Source organism: Crinia signifera, chromosome 5 (genome assembly GCF_055691185.1).
Source record: "Crinia signifera chromosome 5, ASM5569118v1, whole genome shotgun sequence".
In the NCBI taxonomy this organism is placed as follows: domain Eukaryota; kingdom Metazoa; phylum Chordata; class Amphibia; order Anura; family Myobatrachidae; genus Crinia; species Crinia signifera.
The window spans coordinates 79175641-79196300 of NC_139221.1; the positions used below are offsets into that span (position 1 = coordinate 79175641).

The window sequence follows — 20660 nt, forward strand, 5'->3', positions numbered from 1 at the left end:
CACTGGGCTTTCGACTGCCGGGATTTCATATCAATCCCAATATATGTATTTATAGGAGATATACTGTGTATATATACAATGGTCGAAGTGGGAAATCACTGTGGATCTGGGGTGTAGCCAGAGGCACTTTAAAAGATGAGGGGGCCCATGTGCAGACCCCGATTGGGCCCTCTCTGGCGGTGCACTTGTCTCTGGCTTTGTGCATCTCACTCCCTGCTTCACCCTATCACCCCGAACCTCTCCTTCCTTCTCCCTCTACACCAGGCATGTCCAACGTTGGCCCTCCAGATGTTGTGAAACTACACATCCCAGCATGCTTTGCCACAGTTTTGCAATTAGAGAATGCTAAAACTATTGCAAAGCATGCTGGGATCAATGTTCCCTCTAATTTTACGAATGCTGTGTGCGGCAAAAGATTTTGGCTGTGCAACTTTGGAAGAAAATTTCAATTTTTGTGCGTCACTTATATATAAATGGAAAATGACGTTTAGCATTTGTGTTAACTTTACTTCAAAATGATATCAAACATTTAAACATTCAAAACACAGCACACAATGTAGTTAATGGGTGAAACACACATTAATTAAGTCCACAACTGCAAAAAGGGACCACTGCTGCTTTGTGCGCTCTGTTGTAATGTCTGTGCGCATGCTCGTCGAGGTGTGTGCGCGCGCACGCGCGCACAGCTTAGAGGGAACACTGGCTGGGATGTGTAGTTTCAAAACATCTGGAGGGCCAACGTTGGACATGCCTGCTCTACACCATGCACCTTGCTTTTCTCCATCACTTATTCTCCCCTTCACCTGGCTCTCCATCACTCACCCCAGCACATCATTCCCTCCTTTTGTCACTTACCATTGCATCTCACTCCCTCCCCTCTGTGGGCAGTATTCAATGAGGATAATTCGCCCTGTTTCACGGTGAATTTGATGCTATTTTAGTGTTGGAAGGTAATTTTTTGGGTCAGAAAGTGAATCACCCTATTCGACGTGCACTTCTCGCTGTCTTTCTAAGTGATTTTCGCCATATAGCAAATCACCATCTTTTCATGGTGAAGTGGAAAGTGAACTTTTAAAATAAAGTTGTTGTTTTACATTTGGTGTCAAAAATTCAGGAATTTTAGTCTGAGGAGGGGCATGCTATTTTTATTTATGTGCTTATAGCACATGAATATATATTTAATTTAAAAAATATTTATTTTTTTTCTACACAGAGCAGCCAGCAGGGAGAGCCGCTCATTAGATATTCATATATTCACTGCACCCGATCATTACATATGCACGATCGGGTGCAGTGAATACCTGGTCCCCTGTTGGCTCTCCCGGGGGGCAGCCTGTGCTGCCTTGCTCCCAGGGAGCCCACCTCCCCCCCACATACGCTCTGGGGCAGGCAGGGAGACTTTCATCTCCCTGCCTGCCACCGTCCTCAGGCTCCCTGCGGCGTCCGCCGCAGGGGTTCACACTCGCCGTCAGGAGCAGCGAGCCCCTGCGACGTTGAATAGGGGGGACAGTGAGGCTCCGGAACACGGCGGGCATTGGCGAGTGTGCAGCGAATCCTAAACAGGATTTGCTGCACGCCATTAATATTCTCAATGAATACGGCCCTGTGTCTAAATCAGTGGTTCCCAACACTGGTCCTCAAGTACCCCCAACAGTGCACGTTTTCCAGGTCTCCACACAGAATCACAAGTGACATAATTAGCTCCACCTGTGATCTTTTCAAATGTGCACCTGCCGGATGACCTGGAAAACCCGAATAAAGCAAAATTGGGTTTATGTAATTATAGTCAAAGGCGCCATTTTTTGGTGGTTTTGCGCTATTTACGAGATGGTTGCTGAGGTTGATCTATAAAAAAGCAGCCAACCTCAGCAACCATCTTGTAAATGGCGCAAAAACACCAAAAAAATGTAGGTCCAAATGTAAAATCACAGGGCTTTTACCGATGCGGCCTCTGTATAGCGTGCAGGAACTGCCCGAGCAAAGAGGGCAGCAAAATAGAATCATTTGCATCTTGCACTACAAAAAAAGAATACAAAATTAAAAGTTTTGCAACCTGTAACAGCAAGAATGTCATATATCTAATACAGTGTAAATGTGAACAACAGTACATCGGCAAAACGAGCAGAGCACTGAAGGTACGTTTGGGGGAACACCTCCGTAACATAAAAAACAGTGGAGAACCATTGTATGTCAGCCCACTTCAAGCAAAACCATCAGTGCTCTGTGAGTGATATTAAGAGCTTCAAAGTTATAGAGCAGGTGAAGGGCAATTTGCGTAAGAAGAATGTGGATATTGCCTTAGCGCAGGCAGAGATGCGCCGGATACATGAGCTCAAAACTCTAAGTCCCCATGGTATGAATGGGGACTTTGAGTTAAAATGGTTCATGTAAATCTAGTGTATCTCGCCATCTCTGCATAAAACCTGATAAAAATGACATAAATAGAGGGAAGGCTGTGTCTTTATATAAAGTTGATATAGATGCATAATACTCATGAAGATCTTTAAATGGAAAGTCACAGTCTTTAAAAGGTTGCTGTCCCTTTTAGAACACCCTGGAAAATAGGAACATGGATAAGTAATAACGATAGTAGTCAAAAAAAGGGAAAGGGGAATTGGGAAAGTCTGCACAGGTTGGTGCTACAGCACCCAGATAGGCCCCAATTGAGATAGTAATGTACAATTAGTATGTAATCTCTGTGGGGGTGCAGCCAAAGACAATGGATTTATAAGCAAAAGAGGAAAGATTGTCTTCTTTTTTTGGCGCACAGAAAGGAATAGAGTAATTCAAGTGTTGTTGTGAAGTTTTTAATAAAATTTAACTTTTAATTTATTCTTTTTTTTAAACTGCATATTCAGTGAAAATATTGATATAATAAACAAAAGATTCTTTTAAAACGGTGTCAGTGTGTCTTACTTTAATCCTTTTATTTGGCTTTGTTCAGAGACTTGTGTTGAAATTTTATTTAGATGTCCGGACAATTTATCTCATCATGTGTACTCGTTATGGGCGATTTGTTATGGATATTGATGCAATATTCCTGCAATATTGATATTATTTATTTAACCCATTGAGGAATATTGCATCAATATCCATAACAAATCGCCCATAACGAGTACACATGATGAGATAAATTGTCCGGACATCTAAATAAAATTTCAACACAAGTCTCTGAACAAAGCCAAATAAAAGGATTAAAGTAAGACACACTGACACCGTTTTAAAAGAATCTTTTGTTTATTTTATCAATATTTTCACTGAATATGCAGTTTAAAAAAAAGAATAAATTAAAAGTTAAATTTTATTAAAAACTTCACAACAACACTTGAATTACTCTATTCCTTTCTGTGCGCCAAAAAAAGAAGACAATCTTTCCTCTTTTTTCTCTTTTGCTTATAAGTAATAACGACTAGGTAGCAGTATAAAGGTGACCACGTGACCACCTCCACCTTAGCCTTGACAAAGATCTCTGAGGAGATTGAAACGCGTTGGCTGGGACACAAAGCGGACCGCCTGGAGGAATACACACGCCCTGGTGACTGAAAGCCGGGTCCACGGCTGAAGGCGCATAGCGTGATAGAAAGCCCGGGTCTCCACCTAAGGCGGAGACTAGAAGTGCAACGGGAGACGGGAGTAGAGGTACTTTCTTAACATCCCATTTTTCCTACCCCGCTTCTCCCGTAAAAAGACTGCCAAGTGTACCTCCAAGGTGGACAGTACACATTCATTTCCTCTTAAAACAGGATTGGAGGAATTTACAAATATCCCTACCCCGTGTTTTTTCTCCTACGAAAAGACTGTCCATTGTTTTTTAGTGAAGAACAGTGCACGCATCTTTTCTCATGTTTTCAATCTTTTTTATTTTTTACTATTTTTATTATTGAATTTCTGTGTTTTTCTATTTGATGTCATACACGTATGCCTGATTGATGACACGTGTAAATAAACATACATTTTTTTTTATCAACAATAAGGAAAACCAAATTTTTTACTGGTTACCCAAGCGCCCTAAATCTAAAGTTCTCAAACCCACACCTTGGGACCTGGAAAACCTGCACTGTTGGGAGTACTTGAGGACCAGGGTTGGGAACCACTGGTCTAAATGATAGTACTCCAGCCAGCAGCAGGCATTTACTACAGCTCCTGGCTTCTAGTTTGTGATCCTGAGCAGTGGTGGAGTTTGGGCTATGTATTAAAATATCCCTGTCTCTGTGATTGGAGTCTCCCCTTCTGCTGCTCTTACTGCATCACAATGAGGATGCAGCGCGGGGGTGGCAGGTCCGTGGTGTGGAGATTGCAGTCCAATAGCCAGACCAAGTGGGAGCCAGAATACCAGTGAGAGACAGCAGCACCTATTGCTTGCACTGCACAGGGTCGGGTACAAACTGCAGATCAGACATTTTTCATTGCGCACACATCAACAGCAACCCGGACCCTTTTCCACCACTCACTGCACAGAAACATAATGAGGGCACAGGGGAACCGCAGGACTGAATCCTGTCTGCAGGCAGAACATCCCTTTCGCCTCTCCTCCACTGTAAGGACTAGAGAGCAGTAGGAACATTTGTGCACTGTTTTTCCAAGGCTCTTGAAATTACGAAAGGGAGTTTAACTGCCGCAGGTGCCCTAATGTGCGCTGAGGGAGGACAAAACCCTCCAGTGAAGAAGGGCAACTATTTCTTCAAAGGTCTTGGCATAACCGTAGAAACTGTCCCTGTTCATGAGGGACATTGCCCATAATGTCTTCTTTCCATAAACAAATGAATATTTTGTTATCAAGATAAAACGGTTCGTGCGATCACAGCGAATGCGCAGTCTGCCGAAAAATTGTCAGTCGATTGAACACTAACATTGTGTACAACCATGAATTAAGCTCAATGTCTTTAGCTTGATGCATGATTTTGAGAGCCGCCTTGGACCTATGTAACCGCTTTGCTGCATCATCTGTTTGACTTTCGCCTATAATTGAAAATTCTAAAATAACTCTGTGCATACACTATCGTTCAAAGGTTTGGGGTCACTTAGACATTTCCTTATTTTTTTTTTTTTTTTTAAGAAAAGCACTGTTTTTTTCAATGAAGAGAACATTAAATTAGTCAGAAATACACTATACCACATTTTAAGGGCGGGATGTATTAAAATACATCGCCGCCCTTCGCGCCCCCCCCCCGCCGCATATGTACTAACATATGCGCCTGGCATCGCGATGCGGTGACGGAGGCCCCCCGCGATACCTGGAATGTGGTGTGCGGGGGGTCTCCGTCACCTCTCTGCCCCCTCCTGCATCCCTCACGCCGGGGACAGCTAAGCAAGCTGTCCCCGGCACCTCCTCCTCCCCCTGCAGCTGGAAGGACGTGGCGGTCGGGTAATAGTACATAGGAAAATGCGGTAAAACGGGGCTTTTACCGCATTTTCCCTTTAGTACATCTCACCCTTAATATGGTAAATGATTATACTAGCTGCAAAGATCTGTTTTTTTTTAAATGAATATCTATATAGATGTATAGAGGCCCATTTCCAGCAACCATCACTCCAGTGTTCTAATCGTACATTGTGTTTGCTTATTGTGTTAGAAGACTAATGGATGATAAGAAAAGTCTTGTGCAATTATGTTAGCACAGCTGAAAACTGGTTTCCTCATTAGAGAATCTATAAAACTGGCAACTGTCAACATCTACAGTGAAGAAGCGACTTCGGGATAATGGCCTAGGCAAAGTGGCAAAGGAAAAGCCAAATCTGAGACTGGCCAACAAAAGGAAAAGATTAATATGGGCTAAGGAACACAGACATTTTGACAGCTAAAGATTGGAAAAAGGTGTAATGGACAGACAAATCGAGTTTTGAGGTGTTTGGATCACACTGAAGAACAAGTGAAAAGATGCTGGAAGAGTATGGTGTAGGTAATGTGATCACCTGGGCGTGTTTTGGTGCTGGTAAAGTGGGAGATTTGTACAAGGTAAAATGGATTTTGAATAAGGAAGGCTATCACTCTATTTGCAACGCTATACCCTGCGGACAGCGTTTGATTGGAGCCAATTTCCTCCTCCAGCAGGACAATGACCCAAAGCACTATCCAAATTATGCAAGAAATATTTATGGAATAAACAGGCAGCTGGTATTCTGTCTGTAATGGATTGGCTAGCGTGGTCCCCCATTGGGATGTGGGAGCAGCTTGACTGTATAGTATGCAAAAGTGCCCATCAAGTAAATCCAACTTGTGGGATGTGCTTCAGGAAGCGTGGGGTGAAATTTTTTCAGATTACATCACCAAATGAACAGCTAGAATGCCAAAGGTCTGCAGTGCTATAATTGCTGCAAAAGGAGCATTCTTTGATGAAAGCCAAGTTTGAAGGACAAAATTATTATTTCAAATAAAAATCATTATTTCTAACCTTGCGAATGTCTTCACTATATGTTCTATTCATTTTGCAACTCATTTGAGAAATAGAAATCAGTTTTCATGTAAAACACAACATTATCTGGGTGACCCCAAACTTTAGAATGGTATTGTATGCATAAAATTCCCATGCAAAGTATTGTATAACAATATGTTCTAACAAACATTTCAGAAAAATATAGTAAAAAATAAAAGTTAATTTTCACAACTGGATGAGCACATTTACATGCACCTGCCCAGTTGAGCTGTCAGTCACTGCCGGCTACTGGTGCTGGTCTACAGATGTTTGGTCAGCGGATTGCTTGTAGATCCAGCACAAAGCACCGACACACACAGCCTATGCAATATGTTTGTGAACGACATATCACTGGTACACTGTCACTGGCCAATAATTGATCCCTCAGTCCTCATGGAACCTAAATCTGGGTACACACCTAAAGATTTATTTGCCCAATTTGGTGGAATCAAAGATCTTTTAATGTATGGGAGCAAATGACTATCAACTATTTTCAGCCAAAAGCTGGAAAATGGATAAAAATTATTGTTCAAATAAATATGTTAAATTAAATGGCTTTAACTAATTTGCCTGCATCACCATTGTCTGTTTTCCAGTGTTTAGGAGCAAGTGTTACCATATTTTTGGTCCCACCAGATAGATGTGTACCCAACTGTCTTCAAATTATCATCAGGAATTATTAGTAGCACCTGTGGATTTATTGTGTTATCACTTAACACAACTGTGCTCCTGCTAGATAATCTGGGGAAGCACGCGTTATTGGCTACAAAATGGGACACAATGGGGGAAATTTACTAAGCAAAATACGCTAGGAATTGTCGTATTTGTATTTTTTAAATTTACTAATGTGGAAGTAGGTTAGTATTTTGCCTTTTTACCGCCGATACTACCAGTCGTTTTCATATTTCTGTAGTTGTATGAATAAATACGCCATCAAAAGAATACGACTTGTATTTTACATTTACTCCCATGTTCATTTGAAATTTACTAACAATTCGTATTTATAAATACATATGTATACAAGGTGTAAACAAGTACAAATCGTAAAAAAAAAAAATACGAATGAAAAACACTCCATGATTTCCAGGCATATATCTCACATTTTCATATGTGAAATTACTCAGCCCACAGATACCCCCATGAACAAATGTGTGCCTTATAAAAGCCTATTAAGCACACAAACACACTTCTCTGATTGTTACAAACAAAGGTGGGTACTTATTTATACAACTTATGAAAATGTATAATTCAGGTGGTAAATGTGTGCGCCTCATGTAAAATATTTTTGTGGTTTGCGTTTTTCCCCACAATTACAAGTAGTTGGATAAGAACTGATGCACACTAGATGTACATTAATATAATGACTAGTAAAGGGGACTTGGGTCACCTCAGTCTGCCCATTGCTCCACCCCCACATTGTCCCAACCCTTCCCTCAGCTGCATACTCAAAGCGGGTCTGCCATCTTGGCTGTCCCACACCCCTATCAGTGGGAGCCTTGATGGCAGTGAGTGTGTGTTGGAGATAACACAGCTATATGGTATATAATGACCATGTTGCACACAGGCGGTACATCATAAACCATCTACTTATGTGTTTATTCCTGCATACAGGACAAGTCATTATCTGTGTTGTACATGCTCAGGCAGTGGGTTAAATGTACTTGTTGGGAGCAAAGTGGCACATTAATTAGCACTGCTTTACCTCTGTGGAATTTGCATGTGTTCCCCTATGCCAGGTTTCCCACTGCTACAGTTTCCTCCCAAATACTGATAGGCAAATTTGCTATAATGTATTTGTCCATGTGGTGGAGAATTTAGATTGCATGGTCCACTGGGGCATGTACTCATGTGAATGACTAAATGATCTCTGCAAAGCTTTGCAGGATTTATATGTGGTGGTGTCTTACACATTAATAACGGTTAATAGATAAACTGAATGCAAAACTGATATTGCTATTATATAGTTCCACCACTAGGAGTGCCCCAGTTATTACTGTACATGTACAGGTTGCAATACAACACCTCCCCATACTGCTCCAGCTATGCCGGCCTATTACACTACTGCTCTCTGCCATACCCCAGCTGCCCAGGACAAGTCACAGAGGAAGTGATCTAGGACAGAGACTTGTCCTATATCTTCAGGCCACACAGGAAACAAGACAGACCATTTTCTCAAACACTGAAATAAACACGACACACAAACTTAGATCTTGTTCCTTTTATTTTCTTTGAGGAAATATAAAAGTGAAGTTCCTTATTAATGTTACACACAGTATGTTGTTTTTGGAGACTTAAGTTCTATCAGAAACTGAAAATAAACATGGGACAGCCAATATGCCATTTAACCTGCACAATTTATATTCCTTTATTGCTATTAGACTATGCCTCCGAGTATAAAACAGCTATATTTTATTATTAACATGGTGTAAAATGCAGAAAGGTACTGTAACCATTAACAATTGCTTACATCTCTAACACGTACTATACATGAACAGGGGACAATCAGTAGTACAGTATGTGATGTGCCTATAAGTAGTTCCCTGGTGATGTATCTACGGTACTTTCCCCCACACCCCGTAGTGAGGTGCCGTACAATGACAGGAGATTCTTTCCAATAATGTCCACAGATGGATACAAGATCATTATATTCATCCCAATGAATCTTCGTAGTTGCTACGTGTTACAGTACATACGCACATTGCACTATTGTAATGAATACCTAACACTCTGATTGCGCTCATCACGGGCACAATCTGATGGAGACCGCAACGCTCACCTGTAACATGTACCAGACCTAATGGTAAGATCATAAATATGAATTAAAGCTGTCAGATGTGACTTGCATGATCACTTAGCAATTATGTTAATACTTAATTTAATAAGCAGATATTTTGGTCAGGATACAATAAAACGGGTTTCACATAATGAATGAAAAGGAATCTGAAGCTAATCGGGGAGATATAAAGTAACAACCAAATTCTTACATTTTACAAACGTTAAATTAAAAAGGACGGGAACTTGTTCCAAGCATTGATACATCTCCCCCTTCGTATTTTTAGTTGCCACAGAAAACATTTTTTTTTTTACAATTCTAGCCAAAATCCAATTCTAGAAAGTCTTTAGAAGAGCCCATACAGGAATTCCATCTTCATATAACAGGTGAATGTGAATCTAGAACGTATAAAAAGCATTTATTCCAAACCTTAAGGCTCATACATTTATACTACACATGTTTTAATATTGAAGGTCTATTACAACATCATAAACAATCAAAGGTTGATTCAAGCCAGTACGATGTTTGGTTGAGCACATATTTGACATATATAGTAGGCTGACCATGGCATGTATTCCTGCACACATCTACGGGGTGAGTATCTGGCAAAGTTGCTGGTTGCAATCTACAGTTCATTCTAATTTGAATCCTTACTTAAAAAGGAATGACTGAACACTATATGCTGCTTATCTATACATCAGTTCAGAAACCGTAACATTGTATTATACATCCAGTAGCATCCCTGCTAAAAGTAGAAGATGGTTTATTTACGGGCACGTGCATTAAACAAAACAAGGTAATCTGAGGATAGCAAAAGGCTTTAATGCGGGATATACATGGTCAGATAAAATGCCTGTCAGACAGACCTTTTATCTGACACCCATCAGATGTCATAGGCATACACTGAGATCTCTCTCAGTGCCGGTGTCACACTGTATATATAATATTCCGCCCTTGGGAAGAAGACCTTTCCCAATTTTTCCTATGTGAAGGAACAGGTGAAACGACCGTCGGTGGCAACAGCATGGCATACACTGCTCGATTCAGCCAACTTGTAAAAATTGCATCAGACGGACATACTGGATGATTCAGCATGTTCAACTGATCAGTCTTGGCGGATTGGTCATATGCATACATAGTGGCCGATGTGCTGCATATCACCCAGATAATTACGACTAATGCTGTGCATACAGTATACAAAGACCGCTTACATACTCTATATTGTTCCTCAAACACAAATGTTTTATTGCAGGTAATGCAATCTGACTAACTATGGACAATGTACCGTATTTTGCAGAAAATGTAATGGACAACTAAGCCAACAGCTTTGTGTTAGAGCAGATACAGGGGAAAACTTTTACTGTAAGTTTGTTAAGGTTATTAAAAGGTCATATTAACGTATTGTACTGTACAGTGTGGTTTCCAAGTAAAACGATGCCATCATTATAATGTGGATGCCACCTATATGCATGTATGACAGGAGAAAGATTATAATGGATACAGAAATATATACGCATCTCTCTATGTGCTCATTAGATGATATTGACCAATTTCTGTTAGATATTTCTAACACTCCATACTATTTTAAAAGCGATTACAATTACAGAGGAAGCTGGTGATCCTTCTACTGTTACAATTGACCTTGTAAACGTATTTGGGTTCCCTACCCCATATACTCTGTGTCATATCACAAGTGAGTGCATCCAAACCCCTGATTTCTGTATAGCAACTATTCTTTAGATCTCGACCTCTCTTCGGGTTTGCAGCCACTGAACCAATCCCTTACCAGCTAGAGGGCCCAGATCACCCTATTATTTATTACTGTATGATTGATTTTGTGCTACAGCCAGTATTACTGCAGCATAGGACAAGCTACATCTAGCTCTCTGCAGTCTATGGTCCCCCCGATGCGCCCCAAATCATTTTTCATCTCTATTCACTGAGAGTTTTAATCATCCCTTCCTCTGGAAACTTTCAGGATATACTCACCATAAGGGTCAGGTCTGCCAGCAGTGCCGGCCGAACGTGGGGTCATGACTGTGATTATGTGGAATTACATTTAGTTAATTAAATTCACATTCAATTTTATAGGGCAGCATATGTATTAGTGAGGAAAGTGAGGTGGGACAATCTTCTACCATTGTGGTACTACACAGTCAATATGTTCTGTTGGGCAGCATGGGCACAGTGCGCTATATAAATAAAACTTACTTACTCATCACAATAAAGCTTCTTTCGGATCCACCTCAGTGTAGAGATGGACAAAGATCTCCAATGTTTTAAAAAGATCAATGGTCATGCCCAATACAGCAATGATCTACTCTACTCACGTATTCCCTCTCAACTGAGCACAATTTCACTAGCCTCGCTAACTCAATATGCGCAAAATAAAATAGAAATCACTGAGTTACATTCAGACATGGCAATCCTTTATCAATGCAAATATTTATACGGGGCTGCCGATTGGCCAGCCATACATCAGGTCCCAACGTCCCATGGCTCTGTAATTGTGGCACAGTGCACACAACAATGAGTTTTTAAGAAAAAATAACTGCTGAGGAGACCACTACACTTAGATAAGCAAACATATAATGGCTGGAAAGATCTAGACACAGCACGGATCACAGCCATACTGGTTATTCTGCTATAGGAGACAAAGCTGATACACAGTGGAAGTGCCTGGGGAGAACATGGCAGTAGTTGCCAGCAAGAACCAGATAGTGAAGAGGCGTTCTTGTCTCGTGGCACATAAATGACATGCAATAAAATAGAATAGTACTAATTATCTGACATTAAGGGGGGTATTCAATGTTAGGGGAACAGCTGTCAAGCAAGCTCGACAGCCGTGCCCCTGTCCCGTTCTCGGTCAGCTCGCCCGGAGCTCGGCAGTCGGATTCCAATGTCCCGGCCGCCGAGCAGTGAGAAAGGGGCGTGGCCGCGAGTTGAGGGCGGAAATAGACGAGCTCCGGGTAGGAGCTCGCCTATTTCCGGCTTTTCTTGGCAGAACGAGCCTGACAGCTTGTGATGTCGGGCTCGTTCTGCGGTGAAACCCTGTTCAATGCTGTCGGGGAAGGCAGCATTGAATAGGGCCCCGCAGCCATCTCCCCCGTCAGGAGATGGCTGCGGGTGCACGACAACGATTGAATACCCCCCTAAGGGTGAAATGTAATAGGATGAGAGATTCAGAAAGTGAGAGATTTGGTCAAAAATATCCAGTTTTTTTAAAGCGGCAATCATTTACACAACAAAACCAGTGTGATCTTTAAAAAAACTGGAGATTTCTTACCAAATCATTCACTTTCTGAATCTCTCATCCTATTACGTTTCCCCCTAAGTATCCAAAGCATGGATTTAGGGGGCTAGAATGAGGTCTACTATTTGTAATGAGCTAGCCACAACACCTCCAGTATATAGAGAGTCCATCAGCAATTACCAACCACCCATGACACTAACATTCGCTAAATTGCTTCTGAACCATGTGATCTTCTACAGGACTAGGGAATACCGACATGAACCAATATGCAGGGAGGTTGGATATCTTCAGGGGTTCCCCTTTGCAGAGGTACCACCATATACTGTAGGTAAGTAAAGTGGAGTTTAATGGTTTATAGTGGGACAAAAATATATCTAGTTCCTGGTTATGCCCCAATGTAAATTGTTCATTCATCCTCTGGAGATGGCAAACACTCGCCACATGCATGGACTATCCCCATGGCCTGAAATATGCCAGCTGGCCCCTGGGAAAAAGTGGTTTGGAGGTCTATGGATGCAGAGGTACAACATTAAGACTTGTATGTAACTTAAAAGTAAATCAAAATACATATTTTTATAGGAACTACTTTAGCAGATTTAAGATTCAATTATTAAGACCCTGAAAACCAAGTTTTCAAATAAATACCTTTTTTATAAATAGATTCACTAAAAACTACTGAAACTTGATATAAAAGAAGTACAGCGCCCTTTCACCTTCCTTACTGGTCTATTTTTTCAGACAGTTAAAACCAATAAATAAACTCACAAATCACAATAGAAATGTATAATAAAACAAATAAGTGTGGTGTGCACTATAAAATGACAAAATTGGAAGTATTCCTGAATTAGAACAAAACAATATTTTCAAGTATATACAGGAGCAAAAGTGCTACAGTTTCTGTACTGTATTGCCTTTCACTGCCCTTCAGGGCTGCCTTATTTGATTTTAGACATTTTAGTGTTACGAATTTTTTTCAGGCCAGTGTAAAAAAATTGAAACACTAGAGGGCACTGTCACACATATCCTGCAGATCCCAAACACTTATGTGACGCAACATAATTATGCGCTAGAATCCATGTAGGTTTACTAAAAAACTGTGGTGCGGTCCGCAACTTATCCTAGAGATCAGCATTTCATTTTTTATTATTTTTAGTCCCTGGCTGCACGATTAACATTAAAAAGGATGTTGTGTGAAATTCTGCTGAGGAATGTTGGGGTTCCGTACTCGTATATTTTCCTCCACACCCAAAAAATAAAAATAAATCTACAGTATCTACTGTATATACAGTAATAGAAAGAGAATAAAGGTAACTTCCCATCACATTCTAGATTATTAGAACAATTTACAGTTAAAATGGTCTGCTATAAAATGTGGTATCTGAATGCTGCACAGACATATAGGAAACTGGTGTATATCACTGTGTCTTGTGTGCTTTTCTTACGTCTAGTTGGACTATGTTTAAAGGACAACTTAAAGCAGCAGTCCAACTTACTGACTTCACGTTCATGATGTGGGAAAACTGTTTTTGCTTACAACTATGATTACTGTATATCTTATTTAATAATAAGCTAAAAGCATAAATCTTTCTACACTCTTTGGGGGGAGATTCAATAAGGCTACAAGTTTCCATAAGTACCTTGTGCGATAACACAACGTGGGTTACCTCCGCAGTATAGACTCGCTAAATTCTGCACTCACCCCATAGAGGTGTTCATCCTGCAATTACCCACAATGTGCGTACCTTCACAACATTCCGACCGAGCTTCAAGCTTAAGTGTCTCTCCCCTATTATGTTATTTATATGGTGTAAGAAATCCGGAAAACAAAGGCTGCTCTGGCCTTGATTGACACAAGGGCTCAAATGAACATGCTACTGTATACAGGATACTACCACAGGTCTGAGGAAAATTTTCCGTCGTAACAAAGGCTTTTGCTTATGTATTATTATTTATATCATATCTCAGGTTCCCAGATTTTTTTTAATTCTTAAAGAGGGACTGATTTCTGTTTGAGTCCAACTGTGCCACTACTGTGAATAGTCTTGTTTCTCTGGCAGCAGCTTTCAAACACACCTTCACCCGCATCATCCACAATCAGCCATTTTGTTCCGCTGTGGTGTTTTGACGTTTAGAAAGCTGTGTGGGATACAAGAGTCACGTCCATCTCGGTCACTTAGGAACCACCTCCCTAAGAGAAGCTAAGGCTGCGTGGATCCGTACGTGTAATCTGTTCTCAAAGTCGTAGCCCGTGTACTCCTCCTTTAGCGGTCACAGGACAAAAAACAAAACAGCAGTTGTTTAGCCTGAGGAATTAACGGATATATATGAGCACTACAATGCATACAGACTACAAACGCTGAATGTTACCTTTGCTTGAAACAATAATGCTTTCCCCTTTGCAACAGTCTGTAAAAAACAAAACAAAAATACTTTTTGATCATTTACATAATGGACTACATACAATAAAATACAGGTTAAAGAGGACCAGTTAATGAATAGTGAGGAGTGAAAGGCGATTGGACATATTTATCATCCTATGAAAAAAAGCAATACCTCATACAACTCCTTTTTGTTATAGGGGGAGATTCTCTAAGCTAAAAATGCAGTAAAAACCCCGTTATCAGGGGTTTTACCGCATTTTGGGATGCTGCAAGCATCCCTCGCCGGGTTACCGCGGCGGGGGGCATCGCCAGAAAAATCTGGCGATGCCCCATAGAAGCCAATGGGCTTCTACCGCAACCCTCCACCGACCCCCCGCCGCCCCGCATTGCCCCCTCACCTGTGTCCGGGTAGCACAGCGCAGTGCTGCCCGGACCTGTGACCTCCTCCCTGCACTGATCCTCTTCCGGGTGCAGGGAGGAGGAGAGCCCAGCGCAGCAGCAGCAGCGCCGGGTGTGTGAGGGAGGGGGAGCCACCGGGACCTGCTGGGACCCGGCGACTCTCACCGCAAAGGACAGCTCTTAACGCAAGAGCTGTCCTTTGCTATAATTATCGCATATGTTACAACATATGCGATAATTATAAATGCGATGGGCGGCGAAGAGGGGGCGGAGATTCTTAGAGAATCTCCCCCATAATCTGCTTAGAACCCCTTAACTCACACAAGGCACCAAGATAGAGGATGTAATGCCCCACCTGATTGCACAAACTAACTATGGAGGGAACTGCACTGTTCCATCCTGTAAACTGCTATTCTGGAGTGACAGGAGGATGGGAATAAGAAAAAGCCATGAAAAGACAACACTTTTAAACTTTATTTTATACGATAAATGATATGGTTCCCTGCAAAGACAGTCTGTGCCCTATGCTGTAATGCTTCCCTAAAAACTACAATATTTTATATTTAGTATCTGGACTGTCACTATCTGACTGCGATTCAGGGCTCTCAATGTTTATTTCAGGTGGAGCTTCATGTTTTAATTATGAACTGAAAGATCCCGAACGGAGCCTACATATCCATTATAGTGTTCACTCTAGCACCCTCCATCTTTAAAAACCCATGCAGTTCCTCTTCCCTGCCTGAGTTGTTGCTGTCTGCTGTGGTGTTTCAAGCACGTCTGGTGTCCATATCAGTGCTGATATACAGAATACACTGTTCTAGAAGCACTACAGCAGACAGCGACACCCCAGGCAGGGAAGAGGAACTGCATGGGTTTTCAAAGATGGCGGGTGCTAGAATGAACAGTACATTATAATAAAAGGCAGGATGCAACCAGCAGTTTTATTCCACAATCCATGTGGGTCTTGGAAGTCAGCAATTACCAACGCACTCCAAACACAGGGGGATTATCCCCAAACTTGTTGGACTGTCGGTCTTACAAAAATTAGATGGAAATTGAAGGCACCTCTGGTTTTATGTCTGTACAAAACAGTACATGGCTTCTAATATTTGTAGTTAGCATTTGCTTGGGCTGCTATAGGAATATGCTAAATATCTGCATTTCTTCAAAAAACAACAACTGTACAATACTGAAATAAAGCCACTTTCATTGCCCCTGTCCAGAATCGGATTATGGCTGTGCACTGTAGGCATCATTCAGCACACATGGATATTTAAGAAACATATAAGCCACCATAAATACTACATCAAGTATAGATTGTGCCCACTTCATCCGCAATGGATTTTAAAACCTATATCTTGAAGCTGCACTATGTACTGTACGTCGTCTTTATGTACCTCTGGATTGTCCAGCAACAGGCAGCCAAGTTCATAACAAGCGTACGGCTGGATGTAGAGGTTCTGTTGTCTCCCCTGTTCATCTTTCACAGCGCGTTGGAAGAACTGTAAGTAAGCACGGAATTTAAAAGAGCTTAAAAACAATACAAAATAAAAATCCAAATGGTTGGCTAAAAACTACTGGTTCTTATAGATTTAATCATGGTTTAATCTGCACATAAAGATGGTACAGTAAACGGTTTAGCAATTCTGACTAGTAAAAATCACAGAAATCAAATATATGATGAATTGCTCTACTATCTACATCATTTACTGTTTGGAGCGCTCTAGCGGACTTAAATATGTGGGGAAAACGAAAAGGTCTCGAAGGATAAAGATACAGGAACATATATGGGCTATTGAATACAGAATGGATAATCATTCCATTCCACAACATTTTACCACAACACCTAGGGCCAGATGCACTAAGCTTCAAAAGTGATAAAATGGAGAGTGACAAACAGCCAGCCAATCAGCTCCTAACCGCCATGTTACAGGCTAGGTTTGAAAAATATCAGGCAGGAGCAGATTGGTTGCTTGTTTAGCACTCTCCATTTTACCACTTTTGAAGCTTAGAGCATCTGGCCCATAATGTGAATCCTGAACATCTAACCTTTAAGGCTATCGAACCCATTAACATAGGAGAAAGAATAAGAGACAAAGATAAGAAATTGGCCCAGAGGGAAGTGTTTTGGATTCACTGCCTGGAAATGATGGGGTATGAAAAATAAAACTTCCTTTAGTAACATCTTTTATCGGAATGTGCTGCTACACATAAAAGATTTTACTCACCACCAAACTCTTTTTGGTCTTAATAGCATTGGTGTTTCTTACAAAAATTGATTAAATAAATGTTATGTAGCCACAAGATGGCACTCTAAGTATTAAAATGCACACACCTTGGAAACCATATACAGTATACTGCATACCCTCCAACATGACCCATTGCATTCAGTACACAGTGCTCTGCTCCTGGACTTCCCTGGTAATTTAGGATTACTATCACCTGTGTGGAACTAGGTAATTGACAAGAAGGGTGTTTCAACTCAGGTGGCAGCAATCATACATTACCAGGGAAGTCCAGGAACAGAGCATTGTGTACCGAATGCAATGGGTCATGTTGGAGGGTATGTATACTGTAGCGTCTTGGGGCAATCTTATAATAATAGCTGTCAGAATATTTATTAAAAAGTTCTTATTTTGATAATTTTTTAAAATATATTTATTGTATATGCAGATTTTCTTTGCGTATATAGAGTGAATCCGGAAAGTATTCACAGCGCTTTACTTTTAGTGTAAAAAAATTGTATTAAATATGTTCTAACAGCCAAATTACTCTACTATGCAACATGCTCCGGACCTACCAAAAATGGCCGTCAGCTATTATGGAGGACTGTTCTCAATAAACATGCCCACTTGTGCTCCTGCTGCCCTTACTACGTAATCCGGGCCAGATACTTGGATCGTGGTCTTGCGGCCACCCTAAATGCGGTGATGTGATGACTCTACAAGCATTCATCTCGAGCACGAGAATTGTGACATCTGTGCCATGAGTAGTAGCCACAGCTTATTATTCTGCACTATTATTGCAGGACTTTAGAAACAACCGGAGCTGATCATTTATGAACTAATTTAGAAATATTTTACAGTAATTTCAAAACCTATAAAAGGATTTTTGGCACATGGTCCTCCACTACTGACCCCTGAGGAATTCCCATAAAATAAATAAAAGGATGAAACGCATTGGAAATCTTTTGCTACCTCTTGGCTTCTAATGCAGGCAATCAGATTAGCATGTACATGTTCTGTTTATTGTGCAAGTCCATTTTTACTGTTTTGAAAAATAAATGTGTTGAAGCAATAGCACGCTATTTAGTTTTTTCTCTTTGGGAGATTTTTGGGTTTTAAAGGTATAGTCTGGATCATTTGAGGAGTCACTATAGATCTGGAAACGCAAAAAAAAAGTGAGTTATTACCTAAATACTCACAACATAACATCACTTGGGTGATTGTTTTATTGTTTGGTATAATGAGGCTTATACTGCTATCGAACCACAAGGTGGTAGCAGATGTATTTTTAAGACACAAAGCACTGAAGCACTTTCTATGCAAAAGCACCAAGTCACTTTATTATAAAGTGGGTAACACTGACACACCCTCCCCTCTATTTATGTGACATACTGAACTCGCCAGCCGATGAACCCAGAGAGTATGAGGAGGATCTTCTGAAAGGAAGACACTGCTACATGCTGTTTTCCATCTACTGTCATATATAGTCACTTTTAATGATATTCACTTTATTGGGTTTCTTGAACACTAAAGACACAAGAATGCTACTAATGAACATCTATAATACAAAATATATATATATATATATATATATATATATATATATATATATATATATATATATATATATATATATATATATATATATATATATATATATATTTATTGTGTAGTACAAGATCGCACTCCATCCACCATAGTGCAACTTCTAGGGTGTCATCCAGAATTGACAAGCAAATTCGTATATATAAACGAAAAAAAGGACGCACTCTCCAGGTTTTTTTTAAATGCAAAATAAAATCAGCTGTGTATTTGATAAATCATCAGACATATAGTATCATGGTATACTCAACATTACGTAGCGTTTCAGTCCATCTAGGGACCTTCATCAGGAGCTGATCAACATGGGCATCCAATACTAAGGCACAGCATAGACCACACAGCAGGTTCCTATATTATATATGCACATATAAACACACACACAGACCTATCTATATCTATCTACACACTAACTTTAGATGAATGGCATACATACAGTATATTATAAAATGCAATAGTTGTTTACTCACCTGAACAGCATCTTCAGCATTTCCCAGACATTTATGGATAGCACCAAGGAGCAAACTCCTTAAACCAACAACAGATGGATCCACAACTTCATGACACGCTTCAGTTCATACACAAAATATAAAGCAAAACAAAACACAACAATGAATATACAGTATTATTCTCCTCCTCACTACTATTGTTTTGAGAATCGTCCCAAAAGGTTAATCGCATTACAGCCATACAAAATACCCCAAAGAAACATAAACCATGCAACAAAAGGATTTTTTTGTTGATGAGTGTACACAAAACAAAAAGTTTATATTCTCAAAACAATAAACAAATTATACAGTACTACTAGGATATTAGTTGTATCAGATTTAACAATTTAAACCTTTCCCAATAATAAAGCAAATAAGAAAAATGATGGATGCTTTCAATGTAATGCAATTAGAACAATACTTTAATAGTGCCTCGTAATTCAGACAAAGGGCCAGATGGGCCAAGCCTTGAAAAGTAATAAAGTGGAAAAATATAAAACTACCAACCAGTTCCTGTTATTTTTCCGACACATCCTATAACATGGCAGTTGGGAGCTGATTGGCTGGGACTTTATTACTTTTCAAGGCTTATTTCATCTGCCCCAAAATAAAGTAAAAATTTATTAGACATAACATTAATCCTATAAGCCTTCACTGTGTCCCAGTGTAGTGTCAAACTAAATCTATTTCTCCAAAGTTCAGGTAAGTGTATAACTGCTTTTTGGCAGTGTAGGATCAAATTAATGTAAACAAATTCATGGTAATCCAATAAATCTTGCGAACATTTAAAAGTGACTGTTGCTCCCAAACAATGGTTGTTTAGACAACTTTGTTAAATCTGTTTGATTTAACAAATGTATGTTGTTAACTATTGTTTTCAGCATTTTGGAGCAAATAGTTCATTGTCAATTGCTTCCATACACTGCCAGATTTTTGTTGGACAGATAACCGTTTAGGTGTGTATCAAGCTTTAGGGGAGTATTCAATGCGTTTTTTCTCCATGTGCAGCGAATCCTGTTTAGGAGCTGCCAGCCCTCCTTGTCACCCTATTCAACTCCGCAGGGGCTCGCTGCCCCTGATGGCAAATTTGCCGCAGGGAGGCGGGGGACGGCATCAGGCATGGAGATGT

The 20660-nt window shown here is 40.4% G+C and overlaps 1 protein-coding gene across 1 annotated transcript in view; it reads right to left on the reverse strand.

Moving 5' to 3' along the window:
• Window positions 1-8616: 8616 nt before the first annotated feature.
• Window positions 8617-20660, reverse strand: part of TTC39C (tetratricopeptide repeat domain 39C) — a 71671-nt gene continuing 59627 nt past the window's right edge. Inside the window, exons 11-14 of the mRNA XM_083187510.1 lie at window positions 19514-19611; window positions 16617-16721; window positions 14807-14845; window positions 8617-14698 (exon numbers count right to left, since the gene is read on the reverse strand). Of these exons, the coding sequence (XP_083043636.1) occupies window positions 14609-14698; window positions 14807-14845; window positions 16617-16721; window positions 19514-19611 (332 nt within the window). The 3' untranslated portion in view covers window positions 8617-14608. The remainder of the gene's footprint in view (window positions 14699-14806; window positions 14846-16616; window positions 16722-19513; window positions 19612-20660) is intronic.